This window comes from Dermacentor albipictus, chromosome 6 (genome assembly GCF_038994185.2).
Source record: "Dermacentor albipictus isolate Rhodes 1998 colony chromosome 6, USDA_Dalb.pri_finalv2, whole genome shotgun sequence".
In the NCBI taxonomy this organism is placed as follows: domain Eukaryota; kingdom Metazoa; phylum Arthropoda; class Arachnida; order Ixodida; family Ixodidae; genus Dermacentor; species Dermacentor albipictus.
Genome location: NC_091826.1, coordinates 103899308 through 103924812, shown reverse-complemented (window position 1 = coordinate 103924812; position 25505 = coordinate 103899308). Strand labels below are relative to the sequence as shown.

At 42.7% G+C, this 25505-nt stretch overlaps 1 protein-coding gene across 1 annotated transcript in view; it reads right to left on the bottom strand.

Moving 5' to 3' along the window:
• Positions 1 to 405: 405 nt before the first annotated feature.
• LOC139061318 (protein aveugle-like) overlaps positions 406 to 25505 on the bottom strand; it is a 25502-nt gene continuing 402 nt past the window's right edge. The window contains exons 3-6 of the mRNA XM_070541174.1: positions 14192 to 14359; positions 12753 to 12819; positions 6299 to 6375; positions 406 to 504 (exon numbers count right to left, since the gene is read on the bottom strand). Coding sequence (XP_070397275.1) covers positions 473 to 504; positions 6299 to 6375; positions 12753 to 12819; positions 14192 to 14359 — 344 coding nt within the window. The 3' untranslated portion in view covers positions 406 to 472. The remainder of the gene's footprint in view (positions 505 to 6298; positions 6376 to 12752; positions 12820 to 14191; positions 14360 to 25505) is intronic.

Genomic DNA, 25505 nt, shown 5'->3' with positions numbered 1-25505 from the left:
GTTACTGTATTTGCTCTATTATAACCCACCCTGTATTGCAACGTGCACGTGATCTTCATGAACAGAAAAGAAAGATTTAATGCTCTCGATTGTAACACACACCCCTATTTTGCCTGGCGTGCCACTACCTGGTTACGCCACTGTGTTGGGTTGTTGGTCAGTCATTTTTAATGAGGATGAACTGTAGCTCAACACCAAGACATGGACACAGAAAGGAACAACAGACATAAAGTGCCAGACATTGGTTCTTGAAAGTAAAGACGGCAAGTATATCATTGTTGCTTCTCGTGTCTACATCTATCTGTACATTTTACACATCATTCCAATTTGATATGACCTCCATGTGGCAACGTATGCGACTACATGTGAGAACATTGATCTACGTATGACAGTGAAGCCACAGAGTCTCATGAAATAGCATTTATGATGAACCTGAGTGTGAGTCTTCAGTAGGGGTCTTCAGAATGCATGTTCAGCTCATTCCTACAGTCGAAAACTCAGTGCCTGCAAGAAAGCAACATAAAAAAAAACCAATTAGTATGAGCAAGTGGGTCCAACTGCTATATTTAGGTACAGACAGGCAAGCAAGCACCAGGTTGCTAACTGAACTAACACAACTTGCAGCATTAGCAGTACGTCTCATTGCTAGCCCTTTCTTACAGAGCCTGCATTTTCTGCGTGCTATTTGTAATTTGTAATGCTCCTACAGAGGATGAGCTGGGCCCATCCAAACTAAAACCTCGAAAAACAAGTTTGCCATCACTGTGCATAGGTTAGTTAAGCTTCCCTCCATGTGTTTCATTAGATGTTGCATGACAGGTGACACGACAGATCAGCACATTTTCGGACAGGCAACCTGCTTTCTAAAATGATGCTGTTGGCTTTTAGACGCTCTCACAGATGAGAACCGGGAGCTCCCGACCTTGACTTTGCAGAAAGGATGCAAATCCTCAGCCGCTCACATCATGGCTTGTCGCTCACCCCTTCCCGAGTACATTCTGGCAACTGCTAAAAGTCAAGTCCCAACTTCGTGTGCTGAAAACAATCCTCAGGTGATTAAAAGATAAGTGCTCAATAAGAACCCAGGACCTGGTGCTAGAACTGCAGTGTGGTGCAGTACATGCATTGAAGTGAACCATACAGAGGCTGACTTTCAGAATGGTTGACGCGAAGTGATACGGGTGTTCATCAAAGGGCCAGTAACGCTTTATTTCAATGCGAAGAACACACCTTTCCAGCTAACCTTTGAATTTTGAAGCTCCGCACTGAAATTTTTGTTAATGCAGTTAAGCCCACTTATAACGATACCCGCTTTAACAATATATTGGTTATAACAATGAGAAGCTACCGCACCGTCAACTTTTTGTATGTTCTCCATGGTGAAATAACTTTCTTACTACCATGTCCTAATGTCACATTATCGGTTATAACGATAATGGCTGGCTGCTGGGTGTCTGTGCCAAAAGGTAGTGAAATGCGAAATCCTCGAAGAGAAAGAGAAATTCGAGCTGCTGAATGATGGCTCGCTGCCCCAAAAGCCACCGTGCGCTCATTTTCAAGCATTCTCCGTGTAACTCCCTTCTATCATCCTTCCACGCCTCTGAAAATGAATGGGCTGCATCCATAGCTCTACGCCATGCCACCCTCCGAAACAAGAATGGACCATGCCAACTGCGCTGCTCCCAGATTGTTCGCTGGCTCACTGGCTCCTCATTCAGCGCAGTTCTGCAAACAGCTCAATTGGTTGCATCCATCTGTTGGTTGCATTGAAATCATTCCTAGCCATGTGGTTTCTCAGCCTCGTTTGACTTGCCGCTGAAACGGAAGATGGCTGGTCCGCCCACTGATCGTCGGCAATGCACGATGTTGCCAGTGAAAAGAAAGCACATGGCTATAGATTTGGAAACTAAGTGCTTTTAACCAATGAGGTAATCATTACGACCATGCTTGCATCGGATAGCGATGTCAGTGATGACATGGTAGGAAGGCTGCCTCTGCGTTATTCTCACAGGCGGCCTGGCAGATGATTCAGTCACTCCAGGGCTTTGTTTTTGCGAGGAACCTTCGCTGCATTATGTGGAGCACCTGGATGCCTTGGACGAGAATGTCAGCAAGCTTCGCGTAAAGCTTGCAAGGCTGATGGACATAGGGTTTTCTCGTGCAAGCCAATGAGAACTATCTGACGAGATGCTTGTGGTGATTTTGCCTTAGCATTTCTTCTAGATTTCTCAAGCCGACGGGCTGCCATGGCAACTTTCTCGCATATTTTAAAAGGCCTCTCTTTCGGGGCCCCTAAAACGATGCCTCGGCAGAGCTCGCATATCACTCGCTGCCTGTGACCATTCTTTGCAGTTGTTATAGCAGTTCCATTCTTTAACGCCAGCAGCTGCAGCTTCTTACACGTGATCGGAGCACCCAGGAAGCAGTTAAATGAGTGAACACAATCAACAGCTGGATGGAGGAAGCTGGTGGGAAGGGGCTCTGGCCTACCCACCATTATAGTTTTCTAACATCAGCTCTGCCATCCCCCTATTCGGATTTTTTCATGCAATGCGATTATAACAATTATCCGTTATAACAATTGAATTTTTATGGCACTCGAATAATGCTATAACTAGGTTCGACTGTACTGCACTAAGAAAGGTTTCAGTTTATTTTTATTTTTCAAAACATCTTTTTTTCAATGCATTCAACTGAAATAAAAAGTTTCAGTGGTATATTTTTTGCTCTTTTGTCGTGTGTATGTTTACTTGTATGGATAAAACAATGGTATAATCGAGTCATTTTCGCAAAGTGCTCATTGCGAAAGGATTAAAGGTATGCTGAATAGTGAAATAAGCCGACCTATTTCAGTGCTAAATTACTCTTAAATAATACCTAAAGAGCCACTATTACCCATAAGATGAGGCTTAACAAGTCACAAAAGACCCACGAACGAAAGACGAATAGCCAGACCACTTTGAAGTTGCCAGACCAGCTCGACATGTCATAGACTGCGAGGGTGTCTACCAGAAACCACGTAGTTCTTCATCAGTAATGATCAACTTCATTGTATTCTATAGGAGCCAAAGAATGGACTTGGCAACTTCTGAGAACATTTACTGCTCTACAACGGCTTCATAGTGAGACAATCGTCCATGACGTCATGTTGACAAACCGGCATGAAACTAAGAAAATGCAGAGCTTAACTTAAGTTTTCTGCTCTAATAACCAACCTCCTACCGCGACATTAATTTAATATAGACTTCTGAAATATAATAGTTCACAAGTGCAAACTGACTTAGTGCTTCTCTTTAGCGTTACTCTAACGCAGCTACCTGGCTGGACTGGAAGTACTGCACAACAGATGTCATCAACACGTTGACACAAGTGCATGGCACTACCATAAGTGCAAGAACAAGAATCCAAACCTCTCAAAGCTCCCAAGTCCACTGGGTGCCACAGGAGTCTCTGGCCTTTCGCACTCAGCCATACCTCGTCATAACTAAGTTGCATGTGACATGAAAATACCTTCATTATACCCGTTATTTGTTACCACGCACAAGCGTATACTATTCATAACCTGCTGATATCAGTGGGGAACATTTTTGATTTCCTTTATTATACTCTCAAAATTCGCTGTAACTTGCATTTGGACAATTTTGGTGGGACCTGGCTAAGCTCTAGAGAAAATAAAGAAACCGAGTTGCCAGGTTCGTCATGGGGTGGTACAGAAGGAGAGAGAGTTGCAAGGGACTGAAATCTTTGTTGGGAATCGAACGATTGCCCAATGAAGGGAACAGACTGAAGTTACTATGCTTAATATACCACAGTAAGACTGGAAGTAACAAAGAGACTTACCCACTTATCAAATGAACTCCTCTATATCTCAATATGCAATGACCATGACTTCGAAATTCTTGAGTACCAAACCAAGACATACATGTATGCTAACTCCTTGTTTGTCCAAAAAGTAAACCAGTGGAACAAGGTGACTGAAGAGCATGTGCATTGTGTAAATGAAGATGCATTCCATTCATTCGTGTAAACCTTTGCTCAGTGGTGGGAATGCCTTTAAGCGTTTTGGAGCAGCCATTGGAGCAGGCCCAATCTACTTTTGGAGCAACTACTCTTGTGTTTGGAGAAGGTGTAAGATTCCACGGGAGTGCACGCAGAGAAACGAAATATAGTTCAGTGTTTGTTTCAGTTCACGTAATTACTTCCTCATAGGAACCCAAACGAAAATAAGGGTTTCATCGCAGCACATCATGATGGCAGCAGTAGGCACACTAACAACGACAAGCTAATGGTTGCGCTGTGCGAAAGCACCAAAGGAACACAATAGGGGCACTAAAAAGAGTAACACCAATTCCGTTTCGTCTGATTAAATATTCGTTCAAAACTTCATTTTCCTGAATGTTATGGTAATAAGTAGGAGTAAACAAAGGTGGCAGTTCGTCTTAATAAAGTTAGCCCCGAAACACCAAGGCCAGTGTGACGTCACGGACTTGAAAGTATTTTTTTAATATTTGGGCCGTTGTGGGCCAGAAAAAAAGTTCAAGTTTTGCTAAGTACTGTCTTCTGCTCTTCTTGGATAGAATGCAGTACAACTTCACCAATGAACAGTTATCAAGGCCCAAGCAGTCCCCATCAGAATCTATGATGTCACGGTAAACTGGGGCGGAAACACCCAAAACTGGGTGGTGTTTCACCACCAGTCCATGGTTGTATTTCTTTTGGCTTACCAAGCCTTTCTTGACAATCTCTGTGATACTTGTGTACGTAGTCATATGTGCTTCTTTTACAGTAGAGATACAGTAGAACCTGGGTACAACGAACAGGCTTATGTGCTAAAAACAGTTTTTATATCAGAAGATTTAACATACCAAAACTCATCTGTAATAAACTTTTCCGATGTGTTTGTTATGTATTATTTTATTATCTGAAGTCAAGGAAAGAAAGAAGGAAGTAAAATTTTTTTTAAGCCAAACTTGCGTGCAGCAGGTAGTAATATCTGACTGGGCATTCAACTGTTCTTCAACGTCAACGAGAATAGCGACTCAATAGAATGTCACTGTGATACACCTTCGATACGTTTTTGGCAAACTTCTGAGCAATCTCACATGCATGGTCAGACAGAAAAAGCAGGCCGAAAAGAAGAAAAAATGAAGTAATGTATCCTATGAACACTGTATCTGAGGCACGCCAGCGGCATTATGGCACTGGGAGCGGACACCGCAAGCCTGAACTATCTAATGTTCAGTTCGTTATGAACAAGTTACCGTATTTATTTGATCATAAGGTGGTCACAATTATAATGCGAGGATGCAGTTGCAGCACCAAAAAATAAAAATAAAAAAGAACTTGCATATCCACACTAGTATAAGGCGCTAAGGGTAGCCTACAGATTATTCAGACTCGGCTGCGACTGCCCGAAATATTGAATAATTGAAAGACCCCGGAGTAACTTAAATAACCTGTGTAGATTACAGAAAACTTTTGGCTTATAATGCGACTTTAAGGCATTGCGTGGAACACTGCCTACACCTAATGCAAAATTTGCACTGCCACAAAGTCCCACCTCAAGGCCAAATTCGTATATAACCCGCACCATGCCTTTACTGCTACACTTTTCTAATCTCGGGGTGGGTTGTACGTCTAAAATCAGTATTGCCAAAAATTTCGCGCTACTGCAGCCATATTGAAACAGTAATTGAAGCTATCAGCCTTGCATATACAGGGGGTAACTTCACGCCTAAGGATTTAAAAAAGAACAACCTCCCTTTATGTTTGAATAAATACAGTAGTTTACATGAATATCAGTCAGCCAGTTTTGGGCATTCAATATGCCAGAGCCACAACAAAACCAGTCCTTTTCAATATCCCATTGTACTCAGTTTCAAAGAGTGACACCGAGGGGAACTTTGAGGAGATGGCTACTGTAGATTTTTGTTCTTGAACTTTAGGGAAAAGTGTGTGTGTGTGTGTGGGGGGGGTTGCATCCTCTCAGTCTCACTCCTGTCGCAGAATCCTTTTATTCTTACCTCTCTGCCTTTTCATCTTGAGCACTGAGCGTGTTTGTCATGGCACAAAAACAACATGATTCTTTCCAAAGCTGCACTTTAGCCCTCAGAGAACTATTAGCGGCATCCTTTGCAGCAGCGATGGTGGAGTGAAACTCATGAAGTTGGCCTACTAACTGACCCAGGCAAAACATACCCATTTGCCACCATGTTCAATATGAAAGCTTATGTCCAGCAACAAGCAGCAACAAATATGCTACACTAACAAGTAAGGAAACTACTATAACATGGTCTACCTTTGCTTTCAAGGTCCCTCATCTCCAAAATGTTGCTTTTCAGCTTGAGCTTGAGAATTTCACGGTACAGTTCATCCCTGAAAGAAAGAGAATAAAACCAGTGCAAGTTGGTAGAATGCCTTACTTTCTTTTCCTTCTTAATGTTCTCATGTCACAATATGGTTATACTGAGCGATTACCAATTCATACAGCATATCATTCTATTAGTTAAAAAAATAACACACAAACAACACACGTTTCGCTATGAAAAATGTTAGTAATACTGTGCTGCCCGAACTTGTAGGCAATCACTAGCATGATTAGTCTCCTGAAAAATTAATGTAGTCAATTGTATGCCACTTGTTAAACACAAGAAAATATTACTACTAATCGCATGCGTAAAGGAAGATCACTTAATTACTGAGTGATACCAAAGTCAGATAGGCAAATTTAGTGACTGAGCAAGTGCACTTTGCTGCGGCAAATGCCACTTTAGCGGCGTGCTGCTAGATGAGAAAGGAAAGTGCCATCTGAAATTTACGGCAGTGTCAATTGGAAATTTAGTCAGCCCATTACGGTCACTGACTGATTTTTCGGACTCCAAAAATTCAGACATGCTCGAATAATCGGTCTGCTTCGCGGCACCACTGTTCTCCCCATAGACCATAATGTATAACAACTGCCGAAAGTTCGGACACCTTGCAACCTCTCGTCTGATTTTTCGGACACTCCTTGAGCCAACTTGATCGAGAGCACCATGCACCGACTCTGAACGGTGCACGGTTCGACTTGCTGAACGACATTTTTGTTTTGAACAGAGCCTCCTTGCTGCCCCACAAAGTGGCATTACTGGAAATCCCCGCTCATCATTATCGTTTTTGCCTGGTTCGATAGAGTTGCTACAGCAGTTCCGGTCTCAGCTTAGTAAGCCATGTCAAGACAATTCAGCAGCTGATTTGTTTCTTTGTGCACGACGCTATGAGTAGGCCACGTTTTTAGTTTGTGCGACTGGTGTCGACGTGACGGCGTCGTGGTGTTTGCTTTGTGTGCTGTGTCGAGGTTGCGGTGATCCAGCGTGGCATACGGAAACATTGTGTCAAGTGTCTAATGGCGCCGACAGTGCCCGCACAGACTGTGCTGGGGCATGCCGGCAAGGGGGTGCCGGGAGGCCTAGGATTTGTCGCCTTCCGATGTGCTCCCTACTGATGCCGAAAATGTTCTGCAGGGGCCTGCGAAGTGGTTGCATTGCGATTCCGGACACCGTCTCATTTGACAGTTTCACAGGAGCTGACACTGCTGTACTGACATGCGTAGAACTCGACGACGGCGAGATCATTCGTCAGGTTTCTGCTGCCCCGCCAGATGATGACTCTGAGTCGGAAGATGACACACCATGTGCTACACTGCCGTCGCATGCGGAGCGTGTAGAAGCAGTGACTGTGCTTTCAGCTGCCTATAGTGACCGTACGACCCTCTCCGAGATTCAGGCTTATCTGATTGCGCATAAACAGAACAGCGTGCAATGGTCGATTCACGATTTCTTCAAGCATACTGCCGAGCCCGAACAAGTGCATGGAAATAATGGATTTCTTTTTTTTTTCTTAATTTGCTTTTTCGGACACCTGTTTATTCGGACATTTTTGCAGTCCCCGTGAGGTCCGAATAAATGGTCGGCGACTGCACATAGTACTTTGAATTTGTGGGAATATCTGGAAAATAACATTAACGTGACCAGTTGTGATGAGCGAAGACCAGATGACATTGCATCCAAAACCTAAGTAACGCACCGCATGTTAAGAAGACCTGACAGTGGAGAAGAATCGGCAGCTACAAACGGCATGGATCTTATTGTCAGATCAAAAATGGGTGTTTTCATATTCAGGGGTGCTTAGAACATTATAAATCATAATAAAACTAGTTTCAGAATTAGCTCCATGTGTTTACTGAGTATTAGCTATTAGAAGGGCACAATTATGCATAGACAAAAGAGACAGGATGAGTGAAACCAGAAATTGTTTCCTCAGGCCATCAATATTGCTCTATATTGCAGAAGAGACTCGAAAATATGCACAGAACCACAGGACAATTAAAAATAGAAAACGGAACAGACAATACTTTGCTAGTTTCCCGCCACTTGTTCCTGTTTGCTGTTAGCTCTCACCGAGTTTACAAGCTTAATGAAGCTTCAGAAATTCCCACTCATTGCTTGTAAGCAATAGAAAATTATGTGCAAGAAGGCCACCCCTTACTGCTGCAACTAGAACAACCAGACTGCTGGTAAGTAACAAGGCAAATTCGAGTGGTGCCATGCACTTACCAGTTCATGCACACGTGCACACACACCCTGCACAACCCGCACACTGCCTTCAAAATCTGAATTGGAAACACATCATAATCCTGCTATTCGATTCATTGAGCAATCAGTGGAGGGGCGTCAGAAACCTCTAGGGATGAGATCCAGCGAATTTTACACGTGTCTTAATTATATTGTGCAGCTTGATGCCCCAAAATTGTACAGTGAGGTGTGATGGATACTGTAGAGGAGGGGGCCTGTGGATAAATTTTCACCATCTGGGGTTCTTTAACTAGAAACCGATTGAAGTACAAATTAAGACACAGAGATGCTTAAACAGTGTCTTATTTTTCGGCTGAAACTGTTTCCAGCCACACACCAACTAGTCCGACAGCAGATATGACTAAATTAGGGTTCTTTAACGTGAACCCAAAGAACAGTACACGAGTGCTTTTTGCATTTCACACATCAGAATGTGACCAGCGTGGCTGAGATCTAACCAATGAAATACCACAGCGGGGTTTGCATGCGCCTCTGAGTTATACCTAACCCACCTGCTAAACGTCTGGTACAAGCAAAGCTCAGTGCCATACTTCTGCCTTGTGAAACCAGCGTGCCACAAATGTGCTTTGCCGGAAGGTCCACAGCAAGCGAGCCACGGTGCTGGTAGAACCCATGACCTCAAGCTCAGCAGCACAACGCCACAGCCCCTAACCTACTGCAGCAGGCAGCAGCACTTGACATGTATGAGCAGCTTGTCGAGGGTTTACCATTAGGGGTTGACACTACCCTTCAGTAAAGAGAGCTCTCAAAGTAACAGGCACATGTTGTTGAAGAAATCATTGAGCCCCTAGTTTTCTGGAGGATGTATGCCCGAGACTTGAAGCTAAACACTTTGACAGAATTGCCTGTCTTGTTGGGAAGTTGATTAGGACTTTCAGACTGACTCCAAACAAATAAGTGAATTTTATTAGCCGGACGTTGTGAAGCCTATTTTAGTCCTCCAGGGGTTATTCTTTGGGGGTGGTGGTGTGCAGCTTTTAAAGGGTCTTTTGTAAAAAAAAAGGAGGTTAGACACTTCACAGACGGGAAGGGGGGAAGCGGAAGGGTGAGGTGGCTGCAGTGGTGCTGGTCTGCTGGGATGACCGGTGCTCGGGAAGCTTGACTCGCGAGAGTGCCATTGACAGGAGGCGAAGGGTGGAGGGTATGGGAGAGCGCAGACGTTTTGGTGTTGGTGACCTCAGGCGGGAATCTACCAGGCTGGGCGTTTTCTTCTTTTCGTCATGTTGCCAAGGCCATGGATATACACTGAGCGTAGGTTGCCCTTCACGTGGTTTATATTACCCCCATATTTTAAATGGGGCATGACCCCAGTAGTAGTCTTTTTCGCGAGTTTGTCTCTGTTTGAAAGATTTGGGTTTCTTGGAAAGCAATTTTGTGATCGGCGTCTTCAGAATGTTCAGCGACGGCGCTGTATATACGGCTGAATGTTCTGATGTAATTCTCGTGTTGTCCGATTCTTTCTTTTAGATTTTCGGTTTCCCTGATGTACGACACCGGACAGTCGGCTGAGCCGATTTTGTAGACGACGCTTTGAGCTTTTTCTTTTGGTGGATGATCTTTTGGTTAAGGGAGGAGGATATTGAAAGTGTTTATCGGTTTGCGCGCAACTTTGAGGCCTTCTTTTTTCAACATTCGGCTGAGAGCTTCGCTGGTACCTCTGACGTATGGGATGGACACTCATTTCCGGGATTGGGGAGAAGTCAACGGCTGAAGGTCCCGTAGTTTGTTTCTTCTCTTTTGTTGTTGGGTTGTTTTTTGAATGAAGTCCTCTGTGTAGCCATTCCTTTTAAGCTCGTTGAGAACTGTTCTCTTTTCTTTCTTTAGATCTGATTGCAATGAGGAATGAGTTTCGGCTCTTTTGAATAAAGAAGTTACAACAGACGCCTTGTGGTTTGCTGGATGGTCAGATTCGAAGTGAAGGTAGTGGCCCGTGTGAGTTGGTTTTTGGCAGACTTAAAATCTTAGAATGCTGTCTGTTCGTGTAACCTGTACATTCCTTATCGCAAATTCTTTATTGTGAGCTAGCAGTGTGCACTATTCTGTGCTTTGGAATTTGTCAGACAAAGTCGACTACCTAGGCATCTCACCTGTCTTGACACAAGTGTGAGCTCCCTTTCTCAAGGTGTTGTTTTCAAACGTGTAAGGGCAATTTTCAGCATGCAGTACTGCAGAGACTCGAGGATTCTCCACTGCACAGCGCAGTGAAGCCAATATTCTGTCTCAATTTACAGAAAAAGCTTTTTAAAACAATTCTTACAAATAAAATGCCTTTATAGCATTTGTTTGATGTTTCAAGATATGTAGGGTTGATTAAAGCAAAAAAAAAGCAGTATTTTTTAATCATTTTTGGCCAGAAAGCTCTGTACGGAAATGGTTAATGTACGAATACAGTCCGGTATGTGTCTGTCTTATTTATTACAAGAAAGGACAGATTCAGTTACTTCCTTTTACAAGGACATCCAAGAAGCAGAGAGAATCAGAATTTTCATGTTCTATGAAGTAGCCAGGCTATATGGAGTAGCTATATAACTTCCCCTTCATTCACGCATGTTCATCTGCACTTGTGAAGACTGTGTGCAAACTTTTCTCGCATCTATTTTTGTAATGCTCATGCAATTTTCTTTTTTCCTTTGTCCCGCTGCCCAATGGGGAGGGATTCAGCATAGCGACGCCACGAGTGGCCTCTCGCAATGTGACGATTTGCAGCGCATGAGTCAAGGACTATCCAGCTACCAGACCAAGGTAAAAAGCATGCTGCTCCACTGCAAGAGTGCCAGATTGCACTAGTTGGTCCCCGTTTACTGTCGTTCGGTTGTTATTACTTCGTGCTATATACCCCTGCAACATGCTAGTCCACTAGCCAGCTACCACTTACAATAAAGCTACATGGAATGCGGCCACTGGACAACACACTGTTGCACATGTGAGTCCTTCGTACGCCACTTTTGCCTTTTCCACAGGAGCTACCAGTATAACTCTGTATTCAACCGACAACTATTTCCACCTTTTTTTTTGTGGTCATGACTGTTCCACTGTCACCAGGAATTTTGGTCAGCGACCGAGCAAGCCTTCTCTCTTCCTCCAAACACTCATGGATTATCTTTGACCCTAGGGGCAAAGGCGGGGGGGGGGGGGGGGTACACTAACTCGGAAATTCTAAAATATGGTAATTTTTTTTCCCCACACATGTATAGAGTGAAACTACCTTCCTGCGCTTCCGGCTTTCAAGACGACTATCAAGTTTCCAGACGACTATTTACTATGCTGTCTCCTAATCCTTGCATGTTATTATTATGCATTTTTCTTCTTATGTACTACCACTCATTTTTGTGGCATCCATGTGCTTTGAAAATAAATATTTAAATAAATAAATAGAGCTCTAGGATTTTCATCAAGAAAACTTCCTGTTCGCACTGGAACCTTTCTGCACATCTCCCTAGATCTAGTTGAGGGCAATCAGAACCTTTTCTACCAACCATGGCTGAACATGACACCCTTACCTTCCACACACACACACACACACACACACACACACACACACACACACACACACACACACACACACACACACACACACACACACACACACACACACACACACACGCACGCACACACACACGCACACACACACACAAAGTTCAAACTGATGCCCCAAGCCAAACCTCGCTTTTAAGTGTCGTAATAAGTCACTTTACTCAGTGATGAGATGCAAGATTGCAGATTGTGGTCAGATACATGAGAACAGCAGCATGGAGCACTATAATGAATCTCATCAGATTGCAATTGGCCCTAAATCTCAATCTCATCACTGCACACTCCCTCAGTACTTGCCATTCATTCAGATACATGTTGAACAACCTCGGAAAGTCACCCAATAAAGCCAGAATGGCCTTGTTTTCCTTCATTTTCACCGGACTTGAATTTACAGGTCTCGGTGCTTAATAGGCCAAACAGACCCATTGCCTCGTAAAGCCAGTATTAAAGACATAGCAGAAACTGTAGAACTTTCAGAGCCCTGAGAGAGAAACGTGTAAAATACTATTCAACAGCGTCAGAGACCTGCACACACTCCGGTGTCGTGGACCACCAGAATAGCAAGAACAGGTACAACGCACTTACCGGTGATTCGCGTCCTTGATACCCATCTTTTCAAGGCTGACATCGTTCAGTCGCACCAGTGATCGACCTGCAATGCAAGGGCAGGCAGTCTAAGCGCACAGTTAAGTACCCACAAAAAGCCACACTACTAGATAGGAGGTCCACGATTCTTGCTAACATGTAGGTTCGGCCCTTTCCTGATATCCTTGCCTATCCTGTTTTTACAGTTAGAGATTGTGTTTTGCCATTCTAATACTTGTTGCCGTGACCAGTGTTAACTTTTAGGTAAACTATGAATAAGGTAGAAACTTGAGCCAGCTGGAATGGCACAGTTCTGATGATGGAGGACCCGTGCTTAGACAAAGCACAGAGAAAAGAGCGGTGTGTGTGTCGTTCTTTTCTGTCTGCTTCTTCCAAGCACTGGTTATGAATAGTCTGGCCCTCCCTGGTTATTTAAAGTTGTTCGCATTTCTTGCTGCGTTCCGATAGCAAGTTTGCAGGGCTACGGGTTATCGAGAGGCATAGCTCTCAGAGTAAAAGACATCCTTCACAGTTTTTTTGCGCAACAAGCTTGCACCGCATGTCTGCACAAGTTCCCCTGACCCTAGCTCGTACACAGAGGCATGCTATTTGCAGTGTACAATGAAGGAAAGCATGTACAGCAGCAGTAATCAAGAGCTGAAGACATAGTTTATGCTGTCTGCCTCATTGCACTGTCATGTCGGTCACAGTGCCATTAACTACATGTTTATTAAGTATACAATATGGTCATTGCATCCTATATTCCACTGAGGTAGCCCCTTCTTTTTAACCTGCACAGGGAGACCCTGCACAGAGATACTAATGACACCAAGGGCTCCGAAATCTGACAAGGCTACATGAGCAGTGCGCTGACTGCAGGCAGACTGAGCTCGCCCATCCATCTGTACCCATTTTTCCTTTTTCTTTTGTATTTATAGGCTGCCCTTACAAGGCTGTCTGGAAAGCTGCATTGTCCATGCTTCAATTTTTGAAAAAGATGTCACCATTTGCTATCACGTGAGAACACAGTACATCAAAGTACCCGAGTTGGACTGACACAATGCTGTGGCCACAAGAATACTGAATGTTAAGTGATGTACATGGTAAGCCTTAAATAACCAAAGCCTTGATCAAGTGGCTTGCAATGGTCGGTAATGGCTAACCCCATCATTTTGCCCTAAGAACTTATAGCCAACACACACATGCACGCATAATTCATTGATAATGCTGCTTTTGTGACAACACCAACAGAGAGAATTCTGCAGCTCTTCACACTGCCAAGTCCATGACATTAACTGCGACCAACTTCTTTCTCAGTAACAGTGTTAAAATTATTTTGATAATTGATAGCATGGCTCATTATATCCCTCTATCATGTATCCTTTTTCTTTTTTTTGTGAGCGCATGGTCTAAAAGAGAAAAAGAAAAGAGAACCCCACCTGTAATCTCGTGATCAAGGAAAAGTGTTGAGTATGAGGTATAATGGTTGATGCAGACACGTTTCATCCACTTCATGACGTGCACGGTCTCCCAGAAAAAAACAGGCAGAGGCCGAGTCCGCTTCCGCTGAGCCTCCTTGTCAGCTGTTGCCGGTGAGGGTGGCGCCGCTGGGAAGGTGAACGAAGCAGAAGGCAGCAGCATGTGAGACACTGTCACGTCATCCTATGGCTTACAAGTAATGGCATCACCATCCACTAGGTTGAAGAACTCTACAAGGCAACACAGTTCAGTGTCCTTGAAAGCTGGCCATTATAAAAGAGCAGTAAGCTGTCCGAGTTGGTTTGGTAAAGAACTGCATGTTGATGTGCTGGTTCTTTTGATGCAAGCATTATAAAGGTTAAGAAAAGTTTGTTCTGTGCCATTGATTGAACGCAGGAGAACTGCCTTTATGGGGCACTTGCCTTACCATCTGAGCTTATCAGGAGGGTAGCAGATGGAGGAAGCCTCTCAATGTATAAGAATTTTCTATAACAAAACTTACTAAAGCTGGCAAATTTACACAGAACATGTTCAGGTAAGAAAGGACCATGTTCCTTACTTAATGATCACTATATATACACAGTCTCCAGAGTGTATGCAGCAGTATGTGTATATAGGTAAATTACTCATAGGGTCCCCTGATCATAAGAAGGACATTTACAGAAGAATAAAAATGGGTTGCATTGTATATGGCAGGCATGACCAAATGATGACTGGAAGATTACCACTGTGGTTGAAAGGGAAAGTGTACAATCATTCCATTCTACTGGTGGTAACATATGGGGCAGAAAGAGGTTAGCAAAGAAGCTTAAGAACAAGTTGAGGACCATGCAAAGAGCAATGGAACTAAAGAAGTTAGGCATGATGTCAAGAGACAGGAAGAGAGTGGCGTGGATCAGAGAGCAAATGGGGACACCCGATAATCTAGCTGACTTTAAGAGAAAAATATGGAGCTGGGCAGGCCATCTAATACGTAGGGCAGATAACCGGTAGCCCACTAGAGTTACAGAATGGGTGCCAAATGAAGGGAAGCGCAGTCGAGGATGGCAGAAAACTAAATGGGGTGTTGAAATTGGGAAATTTGCTGGCAGAAGTTGGAATAATCAGCCAGCGCAAGACAGAGGTAATTAGAGATTGCTGAAAAAGGCCTTCGTCCTGCAGTGGACATAAAAATAGGCTGCTGCTGCTGATGACATATACAGCTACAGCTGTGTAGGACAAACACGATGACTAGTTCCAGGTTTTTCCTGCTCAGACTCCTTAAAAGGTACGAAAATCTTGGATCGTGAGCTCTGTCATATATCAAAACCACCAAAACACAGACACTGTGGCTGCAAATTGAACATGACATTGAAAATATTGTGAAACCTGTTTGTGCAGGTGGTCAGCAGCATGATTATTTCACTAAGCGTGGCAAGTAAGGAACCATTAGTCTTGTTTTTTTCTGAGCCATTTTACCCTAAACCACAAGCTGGAATCTAGGACTAACTAGGAACCCCTACAGGGGCAGGGACTCATAGTGGTGCCCACATGGCAGATTGCTGTTTGTAGTTTGTCTACAAGTGCTAAAGAGGCACACTGTGAAAGTTGACACATCACAGATAGATCAATGGTGCAGCCATCCCAACAATTAAAATGATACCCGACAACGGTGGTTGAACAAGGAATGTTGCTGGACTAAACGATTCGACATTTGTCTTTGCCACAGCGATAACTAGTCCATGCATTAAAATGTTTCCTCCAGTGACATTCCTCGTTCGACCACTGTCGATTCCTTTGTCTCCATTTTCCTCTGAACACTTCGGCACAGCAATGATTAACACACTGTTGTTGTCATCCTGTTGTCATCACTGTAACTGCTACACCAATTAAGACAACAAGACAGACACTGTTTGCCACATAACAGCCAAATATGCCCTTATGTTACACTCATGTAAAATGATGATCCCCCTTTTGCTTCGATTGGGCCTTTTTATTGATATCCATCAATGCAAGTTGCTGATTCTAAGAATAATGACGGTATGGTGGCTGCAAAACTAACCAATAGAATAGATAAACTTTATTGAAAGAATAATCACAATAATCGCTAATGGTTGGGCCCCTAGTCCGGGGCACTGCTGGCTCTTGACCTCTTCTCAGCTCTCTGGATCAACTTGAGCTGGTTGTCGAGGGCCGAGCTGAACAGCAGTGCCTCTCATTGCTCCCTTGCGGTGTTCTATGTTGTGTTGTGTTTAATGGTGCATAAGCAACTCAGCCTATCATGCACCAAACACAAGGTCAAATTTTTTTTAAAAGTTGGGTCACCTCAGTGACGGTGTTCTATGTTGTGTAGCATGCATTACCACATAAACTAACCAAGCAAGGTAAAATGAAAAACCTGGGAAATAAGTTGAAAGATATTATTCAATACTTTCATAGTCAATGCTTTTTCAAACGAATGCACCAATTCACACTACGCTATTTCACAAGTCATCAGGTCTATTCATTCCTGTGCTGCTTATACACTGCTGACCTGAAATGCTGACAAGGAACTGGTATGTTGAGAAATGTGTCTGATGTCTTTTGTTTTGACGTCCTTTCAACTTACATCTGCATGCATTTGCTGCAAGAAACCTGGTGATTCATCCTGAATGTATGGAAACGGTGCCTTCACATATGTGGCTAAGATTCAAGTCAGGTCGGACTCTAGCTTCAAGCTGAATTTCTTTCCTAAACACTTACACTTCTTATGACATCATCTTTGCCACACTGAGAGTTTCCAAAACTTGGTCAGCAGAATGCAATGAACCTATTCCAAATGTTTGCTTGCTTCATCAGTGGCGCTCCGCTTATGTTACCACCAGGATAGCCTAGTTGGGAGCCATGTATGGTAACAAAGGAATGAAGTCAATCAAAAAGGAATTGTTGCATTATGCTAGCTTATGCAAGCATTATGCATTCTTGGTGTTAGCTTGGCTTATCAGCTTTTTGGAAGCGTGCCGGTGGGGTGCTGCAAGCTCCAGATCCTTTAATATGCTCACAAAACACTGCTAAGCCAAGTGATAGCCAAGGAACATAACAGCAGGATGTGAAGCTGTGAAACCCTTAACTGTACAGATGCAGCAGTTTACTGCAGGTGTGCTTAGGATTGAGATGGCTCAGCCTGTACTGCAGACTACGCCTTCGAAGTACTCCTTTTCTTACGAATTCTGGCATGATACAGTGCGACATCCATAGGCCCAGTGTGCCGTGAGGGCACAGTGCAAGAGTCAGTGGTGGTGGTAGCGTTGCAATGGCAAGGATGTAGTGAGAGGGGGTGAGAGTGCAGGAAAAAGAATGCAGAAGTAGAGTAGCCGCAAATTTGCCACTGCAGCTGCTTTGGCGATTTGCCAGCTCACCGACAATATGCAAAAGTTCTTAAACCTTTCACTGCCAATTATTTTTTCCTGCTGCTCCTCAGCCCTTGCTGTATTTTTTGTTTGTGGTGGCACCGCTAACATTTCCTGCTACATAGAAACTGCTTCTTAACTGATGCTTTCTACAGTTTGAAAATTCATCAGCAGTTCATAAATTCGTTCATCTGTCAAATCACTGCTTCACCTGCCACATTAGGTTACTATGGCTCCCTTGTAGAGATGGAACGGCAGAGCATCGCAACATTTGCTCCCACGTGCTTGTGCAATTCTCAGTTTACAAGCTTTATGTGTTCAGATGACCTCTTTATAGAGGGTGCAATGGCTAGGCAACATTCTTTTTTGCATGAGTTGCAGAAAAAAAAAAAGGAACAATGCACTTGAGAGTGACAGGGGCTGTGTAAGGATTGGTCGCCGAAGTTTCCTTGACAGTGGGAGTGTAAGGGTGAGCTACTGTATCAAGAAGCAAGTTACTAGAAACATCGCACACCACTAGATTTTGTCTTAACTGGCACAAAGTAATCTGTCAATCTTTGTTATGAACTGAGAAGAGGTCGTCTATAACCACTTAGAAATTATGTTTGCATTGTTAAAGGGCCCCCTCACCAGGTTTCATCATTTTAAACAAACAAATGTCGCACATACATGCGGTGCTGACGATCATGTCCACAAAGTATCAGAGTGCTGTGTCTTGTGAACACAGCTGAAATTTCGAGCCAAACACTGCATGGCTTCCCTCTGAAGGACTCTCAGCCATAGGACAAAAGTCGCATGCACAAATGCTTCTTCACAGTGACTGTTTCTTCATTCACCATGGCTAATCATCAAATGCAGAAGATCCAACAGCACAAGAGAGGAACAGAAGGAAAAAAAGAGGGCTGGGATTGACGCCGTGGGATGTCCCATGGCTCTGGTATGGGAGAAGGCAGGGAAGGAACATAGTTTGGGAAAGCTACTAGTGGCGCAGGAAGACAGTGTCTTTGTTGGCAGTGACGCTCGCCTCGTGGTGGCATGGTAACAGGACCGTTAATTTAGTTTATTTCTTCTTATAATGAAGCAATTTTAACAATTACAAATGTAAAATACTCCTCGGAAGGCATTTTAAAGCTTCTAGTATAAAGCTAAATTTCAATGGTGCTTGGTGAGAAGCTGTTGATGCGGATAAATGCGACTTGCAAGTTAGGGATCAGTTGGGATCTTTTCCAGTGCGACTTCTTTCTCAGTAAGCAATGTTCCATGCCTTGAGTGCAAGGCGATGCTCTATTGTTGCTTGCGCATTTTCTAGGTCTGACAGAGTTCAACTATGTTCACAACAGAGCTAGGCACATTTTAGACCTGGTCACCGTGAATTTTCTGGCTAGAAAAATGTCTGCTGCTGATGAGCATCTAACTCCCCCCAGTAAGCGACATGCTCCATAATAATTTGCGGTGTTCTCACAAAAGAAGCCAGTATCACACAGTTCATATCAGTCACTAGCTTTCAGTGCCAGTAACTATCGCAAGCTATTTGATTATCTGAACGTCATGGATTGGTGTTTCCATATGAAATGGCAGATGTCAATGAAGCAGTCATTGTTTCGAGCACACTAAATGCTCAATGCATGTTTTTATTATGTGGAAAGAATTTAAGCCCTGATGATACCCTGTGTGATTTTGAAAAGAGGTGCATGGTTTGCTTACAAAGAAGCTGAGGTATGATAGAATGCACAAAGCTACAATATTCCGTTTATGGCATGGAAGGTTTAGTAGTCTCGACTTGCGCATAAAATATGGTGTAACAAAAATGCCTATGCCAGTTTGACAGAATGTTTAACTTGTGATCCACAATGGTTTTTGGTGCTATTCTAAAGACAGTGTGGCTTTGGTAACTTGTTTAACTGACCCTTCTCGATATGAACTAGCAGACCTATATGACATCGCCAGTGTGCTTGCAGAGCAATTTTCTTTGGTGCAATGGACAGACTACATCCTTCAGGTCATGCTGATGACCCACCCACCTCCAGTGACCACATCACAATTTCATCAGTGTCAAAAGAGAATGTTGTAGGGGCCATATAGAGTCTGAAGCCAAAATGTTTATTGTCATTGTGAGGTACCTAGTTTTATCGTAAATGGTAGTTTTTATTTTTACACTAATATTAATGAAAATTTTTAATCTTTGTCTGCGCATGAGTGCATTCCCTACTGAGCGAAAAATTTCAGTAGTCATCTCCCCTCATCAAAGTGGTAGCACGAATGATGCTAAATATTATTGCTATTGTCCCATGTCCCTTTTGCCTTCTTTCATTCGAGTTTTTGAAATAGTTATGTTACTTTTTGTTTTTAAATGCAAAATGACAAGCTGCCAGCAGTTTGCGAAAGGTCTTTTGAAATGAATGTTGTGCCTATGTGTGTGCATTTAGCCTTTCCTTCACAAGTCATTAGCAAATAAATTTCACGTATTGTGACCATTCAAAGGTCTTTGACCTAGTTCAACACTGCCTATTTGTGCAAACTCGTCTGTCTTATGGTGTTAGCCTGTGAAGTGTTCTCCACCTTATGAGTCAATATCTGAAGTGCCTGAAGGTTCTGTTCTGGGTTTTTTGTTAAAAACTTTTACCAATGATCATGGACAGCATGAACAACATTTCAATTTCCTCATGTCTGCTGACAGTGTCAAACTTTTCCCAGCGATCAAAAATGAACATCACAGTGAACTGGCACAGAGCAGCATGCATTATATTGTTCATTGGCATGCCAGAAATCTTTTACATGTTAAGTATGATCAAGGTATCTAAGCGAACTGGAACTTCACAAACAAGTGTCTTTTTTGGCACTCTTGGAACCAAACACAAAGTTTTTTCCTTTTGTGTGTATCTTTTAATTCGTGGAAAAGTATGTTCTTCAGTCAATACAAACTAGATCAACAACTAGTTCTGTTGAAACCCAAAGTATTTTGTCGTATTTGGGCGGTTGTGCCTAGTAAGTGTAATGAAAATTGCTAAGTATTTGGGATCTTCAGAATACAGTATAGACCATCTTTACAGATAACAAACTTGGCCAAAGTAGACATGGTCAAAACCCATGGCATCATGGCAAGATGATGCAGAAACTTCAACATGATATTGCTACCTGTCTTAAGTCTTTGCTTATTTTCTGACCTTATCAAGGCTCTCCTCAAGTTAAGAGTGATCTTTTGGGTGATCTAGAAGCACAACTTAAAATACAGCTCAACTTGACTTTCTGTTTGGTGTCGGCAAGAGTAAAAAGAAACCCTAAATCAGTGTCCACTGATAAAGTATCCTTTCAAAATTCTGTCTGTGAATTTCGTGTTATTAGGCTAATTATTAGAAAAAAATATAAAGGCTAAAGTTCTATTTCTTAAATTTGAAGCTGGAACCTCTGCACCAGTACACCACTGTGACATCATGGATTGCGTTTTATTTTTCTTTTATATTTGGGCTGTTGCGGTTCTATACAGGTTCTCAAAAACTTGCTAAACCCAGTCTCTGACTGTTTCAGAATACAATTGTAGTACATCTTTACTGCCAAAAAAAAGAAAGAAAATCGTCTAGACATGAGCAGGTGGCATTGAAATCCTTGATGTCATATCAAGCAGGCACGAGAACTTCAAGGTGGTGTCACCAGCTGTCTTTTATTTTAGCATTTTTCCTGGCTTGCTGCGCCTTCTCCATAGTAACAGTGGCTTATTTTGGTATCCTAGCAGGGCAACGCACTAATACAGCTACAGAAAAACTAGAGATGATGCAAATCTGAAAGATGGGTGATGCTGTCACCTTAGGTTTCTGCACTAGGTCCTCACGATGTAATGAACTTTGATAAACTTTCCTTGGGACTAGCCAAACAGTTTATCAATAAAAAAGTATTCTACCACTTTTTAGAGTAGCCAAAGACTAAACTTAGGTGACTTTTGATCTTTGCTTGTAGTCCGTAATTAACTTTTTTCACTTCAACCAGTAATGTTTTCCTTGCAACGGGCATTTTTAGATGTTCTTACAGCATATAAGTCTTCCAGCAGCTTGTTTTTTTTCCTTTATCACAACTTCTAAACATTTATTTTCTTTACCAACCATTCATATAAAGAGCTAGTCATAGAGTGGCAATTAATTTTTAAGACTCTAAGAATGTTAAGAGGCTTTTGGAGTGATATTGGACTTAAAAATTATCCTGATTGTCCATGATAACTGGCTCTTTTTTCTACGCAAGTCAGTACAAGTGTAGTCCCTATGTCGAAATAAATATTTCTGCCATAAATATACGCGGTTGCATTTCACTTTCAAATATTCAATTTGATATTCGTATTCATATACGAAAAAGTTTACATTTACATGCCTCTACTTGAAATCAATGACATGACAATATCAAATGAGCACAGTGGTTTAGGTGTAGAATTCAATAACAGCAATCACAGCCTTAATGTTCTCTGATAGCAACAAATTTTCTTCTGCCAAAATGAACGAAACCAATGCCTTGAATGAAGAATACTTCAATATAGACTGATTTAGCACTGGTCCCGACTGACCCTTCAACTTATGGTGACACATGTTGGCCATGAGAGGCGGCAGCACCGTCACCACGTTAGTGTGGATGGGCAGTTGGCAGGCACGCATTGAAATGCATGCAGCTGTGCACATAGCCGTGAATGATTTTGGCTGATTGTTTAGTAATGAAGTGTGCTGAATGCAGTGAACTGTTAATATATTGCCACTGTTGCCACATTTTTGCATGAAATGCATGGGAAAATCCTGCTATTCATCAAAAGAGTACAAAATGCCGTTTCTGTACATGCATGGTGCATTTTGTTGGTGTTAGGCTTACGTTCAGTTTATTCTGTTAGTGCAGATGTCGTGCAACTCAAATTTCTACTATTTTCGCACTGATTATAAAATTGCCTGTATTTCTGTATAGTGAAGTTAAAGTTGGTGGTTATCGTGGTTCTACTTTGCTGCTTGTGGGCTTAGTTGACTACCTTCTACTTCTTTTTAGATTCTCTAGCAAATACAGGATAGTTACTAATTTCAGTTAAACAAGGTATGGCACTATGAGTGACAGTGCAGTGGCAGGAGTGACCTGTTGCTTCACGTACAATTTTTTATTTGCCTTTCTTCCAGTAACAGTAAAAAACTTGGCATTTTACTACAAGGGTGTTCTTGCAGGATTACATGCATGAGAATGGCATGAATAACTTTAAATTATTTTAAGAGCCAACTTTATTGCATTGTTTAATGCGGCAAATTGGGCATGTTGGTACATATTGTCCTTGTAGTAACATACTACATTGGTACATATTGTGCTCATCCTTTTCATCTCGTCTCCATCTGTGTTTTTTGTTTTGCACTGCCGCCTTTTCAATTATTGCAGTGCTTTCTTTATTTGTGAAAATAATGGATCGCTACCTTCCATCTGCAATGTTTCAGATGCTGCTTTTGTGACACTGCATTTCCGCTTGCCTTTCGTAGCAGATATAAAGTACGAAACTATGAAAATTAACTTGCAAGGCAATATTATTTATGTGCAGTGGCATATCCACATATTACAACGGCACCTCGGAAACAGCTAGGGACGGTCGCATAAACACAGTCACAGCCAAAGTTATGCCATTTCAAGTCATGCGCCCTAAGATCAGTTGTATCCTGCGGTATCATATAAGGACTTATGATTTTCTTTCCTACTACTGAGTGATCTCATGCCACCTTGTTGATGTTTCATGGCATCACAAAGATTGCGGAATAATCAACACAATGAAGCAATCGCCACACTCAGTGTTTAGGTACCGCAACGGCCACTTCATTTGTTTAAAACGATGCCAAATGTTTTTTGTGAAGTGCCTGAATTGTAATGCAACTATAAAATTTGAATGCTAGTGATGAATTGAGGGTGCAACGATCCCAGATCCTGGGCACAACACGCACAGTCAATTATTTTATTGCAACGCAAAGGCTACTGCTCAAAGCCAGGCGAGTCTCTAAATCACCAAAAGAATGCATACCATCATTCAGGACGGCACTGCAACCTCGGAATGAACAGACGTTAAAGGATATGTGCGCTACACATGTAAACAAGTAGCAGCTAGCAGATGATGCAACGCATCAATGACACTATCGTGGTTCGGCCAGTGTCTGCCAGGTGGCGACTCCGCTTGATCTTGTGGCCAATAGGACTCACTTCAAAATAGGAGACGTGACCGAACAGTAATAGTAGCAGTTTGTGGTAATAAGAACAATATGGACAACTAGAAGTAGAAAATAAAAGGCTGTGGGCATTGTAAATGCCTGACGTCTCAGTGAATATCTGAACTGCCCTGCTGCCATGAGGAAAATAAACATAAGCACTACAACAAATTAGAAACATATAATACGCTAGCTCTTGGAGGCATTTTTTCAGCGCGGTGAAAGAAAGCACTTGTCACACCGCAAAACTTTGCAGCTGCATGTACGAGTACACGTTACAGTAAAGGGTCTTGATGAAATGTTTCACAGCTTGCAAAACGAGGTGCCTGTGACCTATGTTAAGGTGAACCATTCTGTGTGCACAATGCCTGCCTACAGCCCTAAAGAAAAACCAGTTGTTCCGCACAAACAGCTGCTCCCTTTGCACCCAAAACATAGGTCATGAAACGCTTTCAGAAATCTGCATAATGCCGACAAATTGCTGAATGTGGTGTCATGAATACTGTCATTAGTGCTGGTTTAGGCAGATGAAACGTCACTTCTCGTGGCACGATGCGCACAAATGCGCGTGCAGGCACGGTCATTGTGATCCTAACAAATACCAGTGATATGAGCTTATGTTAGTGACAATAACAATACTAAAACGTAAATTACCATGCTTTCCACAAATGAATATCCATCAAAGTAGCCAACGTTGAGTTTGCTGGTCAGCATTGGCTGTGATGGTCGACTACACCACTGGCGCCCACTGTGAGCTTTTCGATAATATGCATAGCAGCACACCCCCAAATCCCTTGGCCTTCTTTTTGTACATGTATGTCTCTTGCCTCAAAGGAACCCTACGCTCTAAGACCTCAAAAATAATTACTGTATTCTTGTCCTGCAGCCTTGTCGGCGTCTAGTAAAACAATGAGAAGCGTCCCACCGGATCGTTTTTCAGTAGTAGTGAAGGGTCTGATGAAAGTTTTTTTCAGCTGATGGCAGGGTGAAAAGCACAAATTTCAGTCTCTGAGTAAGTAAAAGAAATGAAGAAGAGAAAAAGGAAGTGGTGGGGAAAAGGGGTAAGGCAATCGTGGCTTTTCGTCGGCCAGTGTTTGTGAAGCACTTCTCACAGCATCATCACACTTTGAGAAATGTCTAGGACACGAAGTTTTCACTGCGACGTCTTCAATTAATAAAATATAAAAAAAAGACTGAAAGAAAGTGCGGCGTCGCGCTTGAAAATCTGCTGAAATCCGACTTTTAGTGGTAAAACGTTTAGCGAACAGCAAGTAAATTGTATTAGGGCAGAGACAGAGGCTTCCCACAGAAGTACCACGTACGGCAACACCTGCTGGCCTGTACGGTCTCCACGCAAAGCAAAACAAAGATCGCGCTTCGTTTGAAGTACAATTAAGTTACAAGTTACCATCACTGCCTGTTGACACGTAGGTTAAACGAGGGCACAAACAGCCCTAACTACAGCTAAAGTGGGCGATTCTTGGATAGACATCGATCTTAATCACGCTGCTTAAGCTAGGCGTTGCATTTTCAGCAACAGCGGAAATGCGTAACGTCATCTTTGAAGGCTAGTCGTCGAAGCCAAGCAAACGCAACCATCTTGTGTATTATTGCCGGCTCCGCCAGTTTTACGATGCGCTTTAATCGGTAACCATTATTTGCAGAACCGACTCAACAACAAGTTTATCGCTTAGAATGGCGATAGTGGCAAC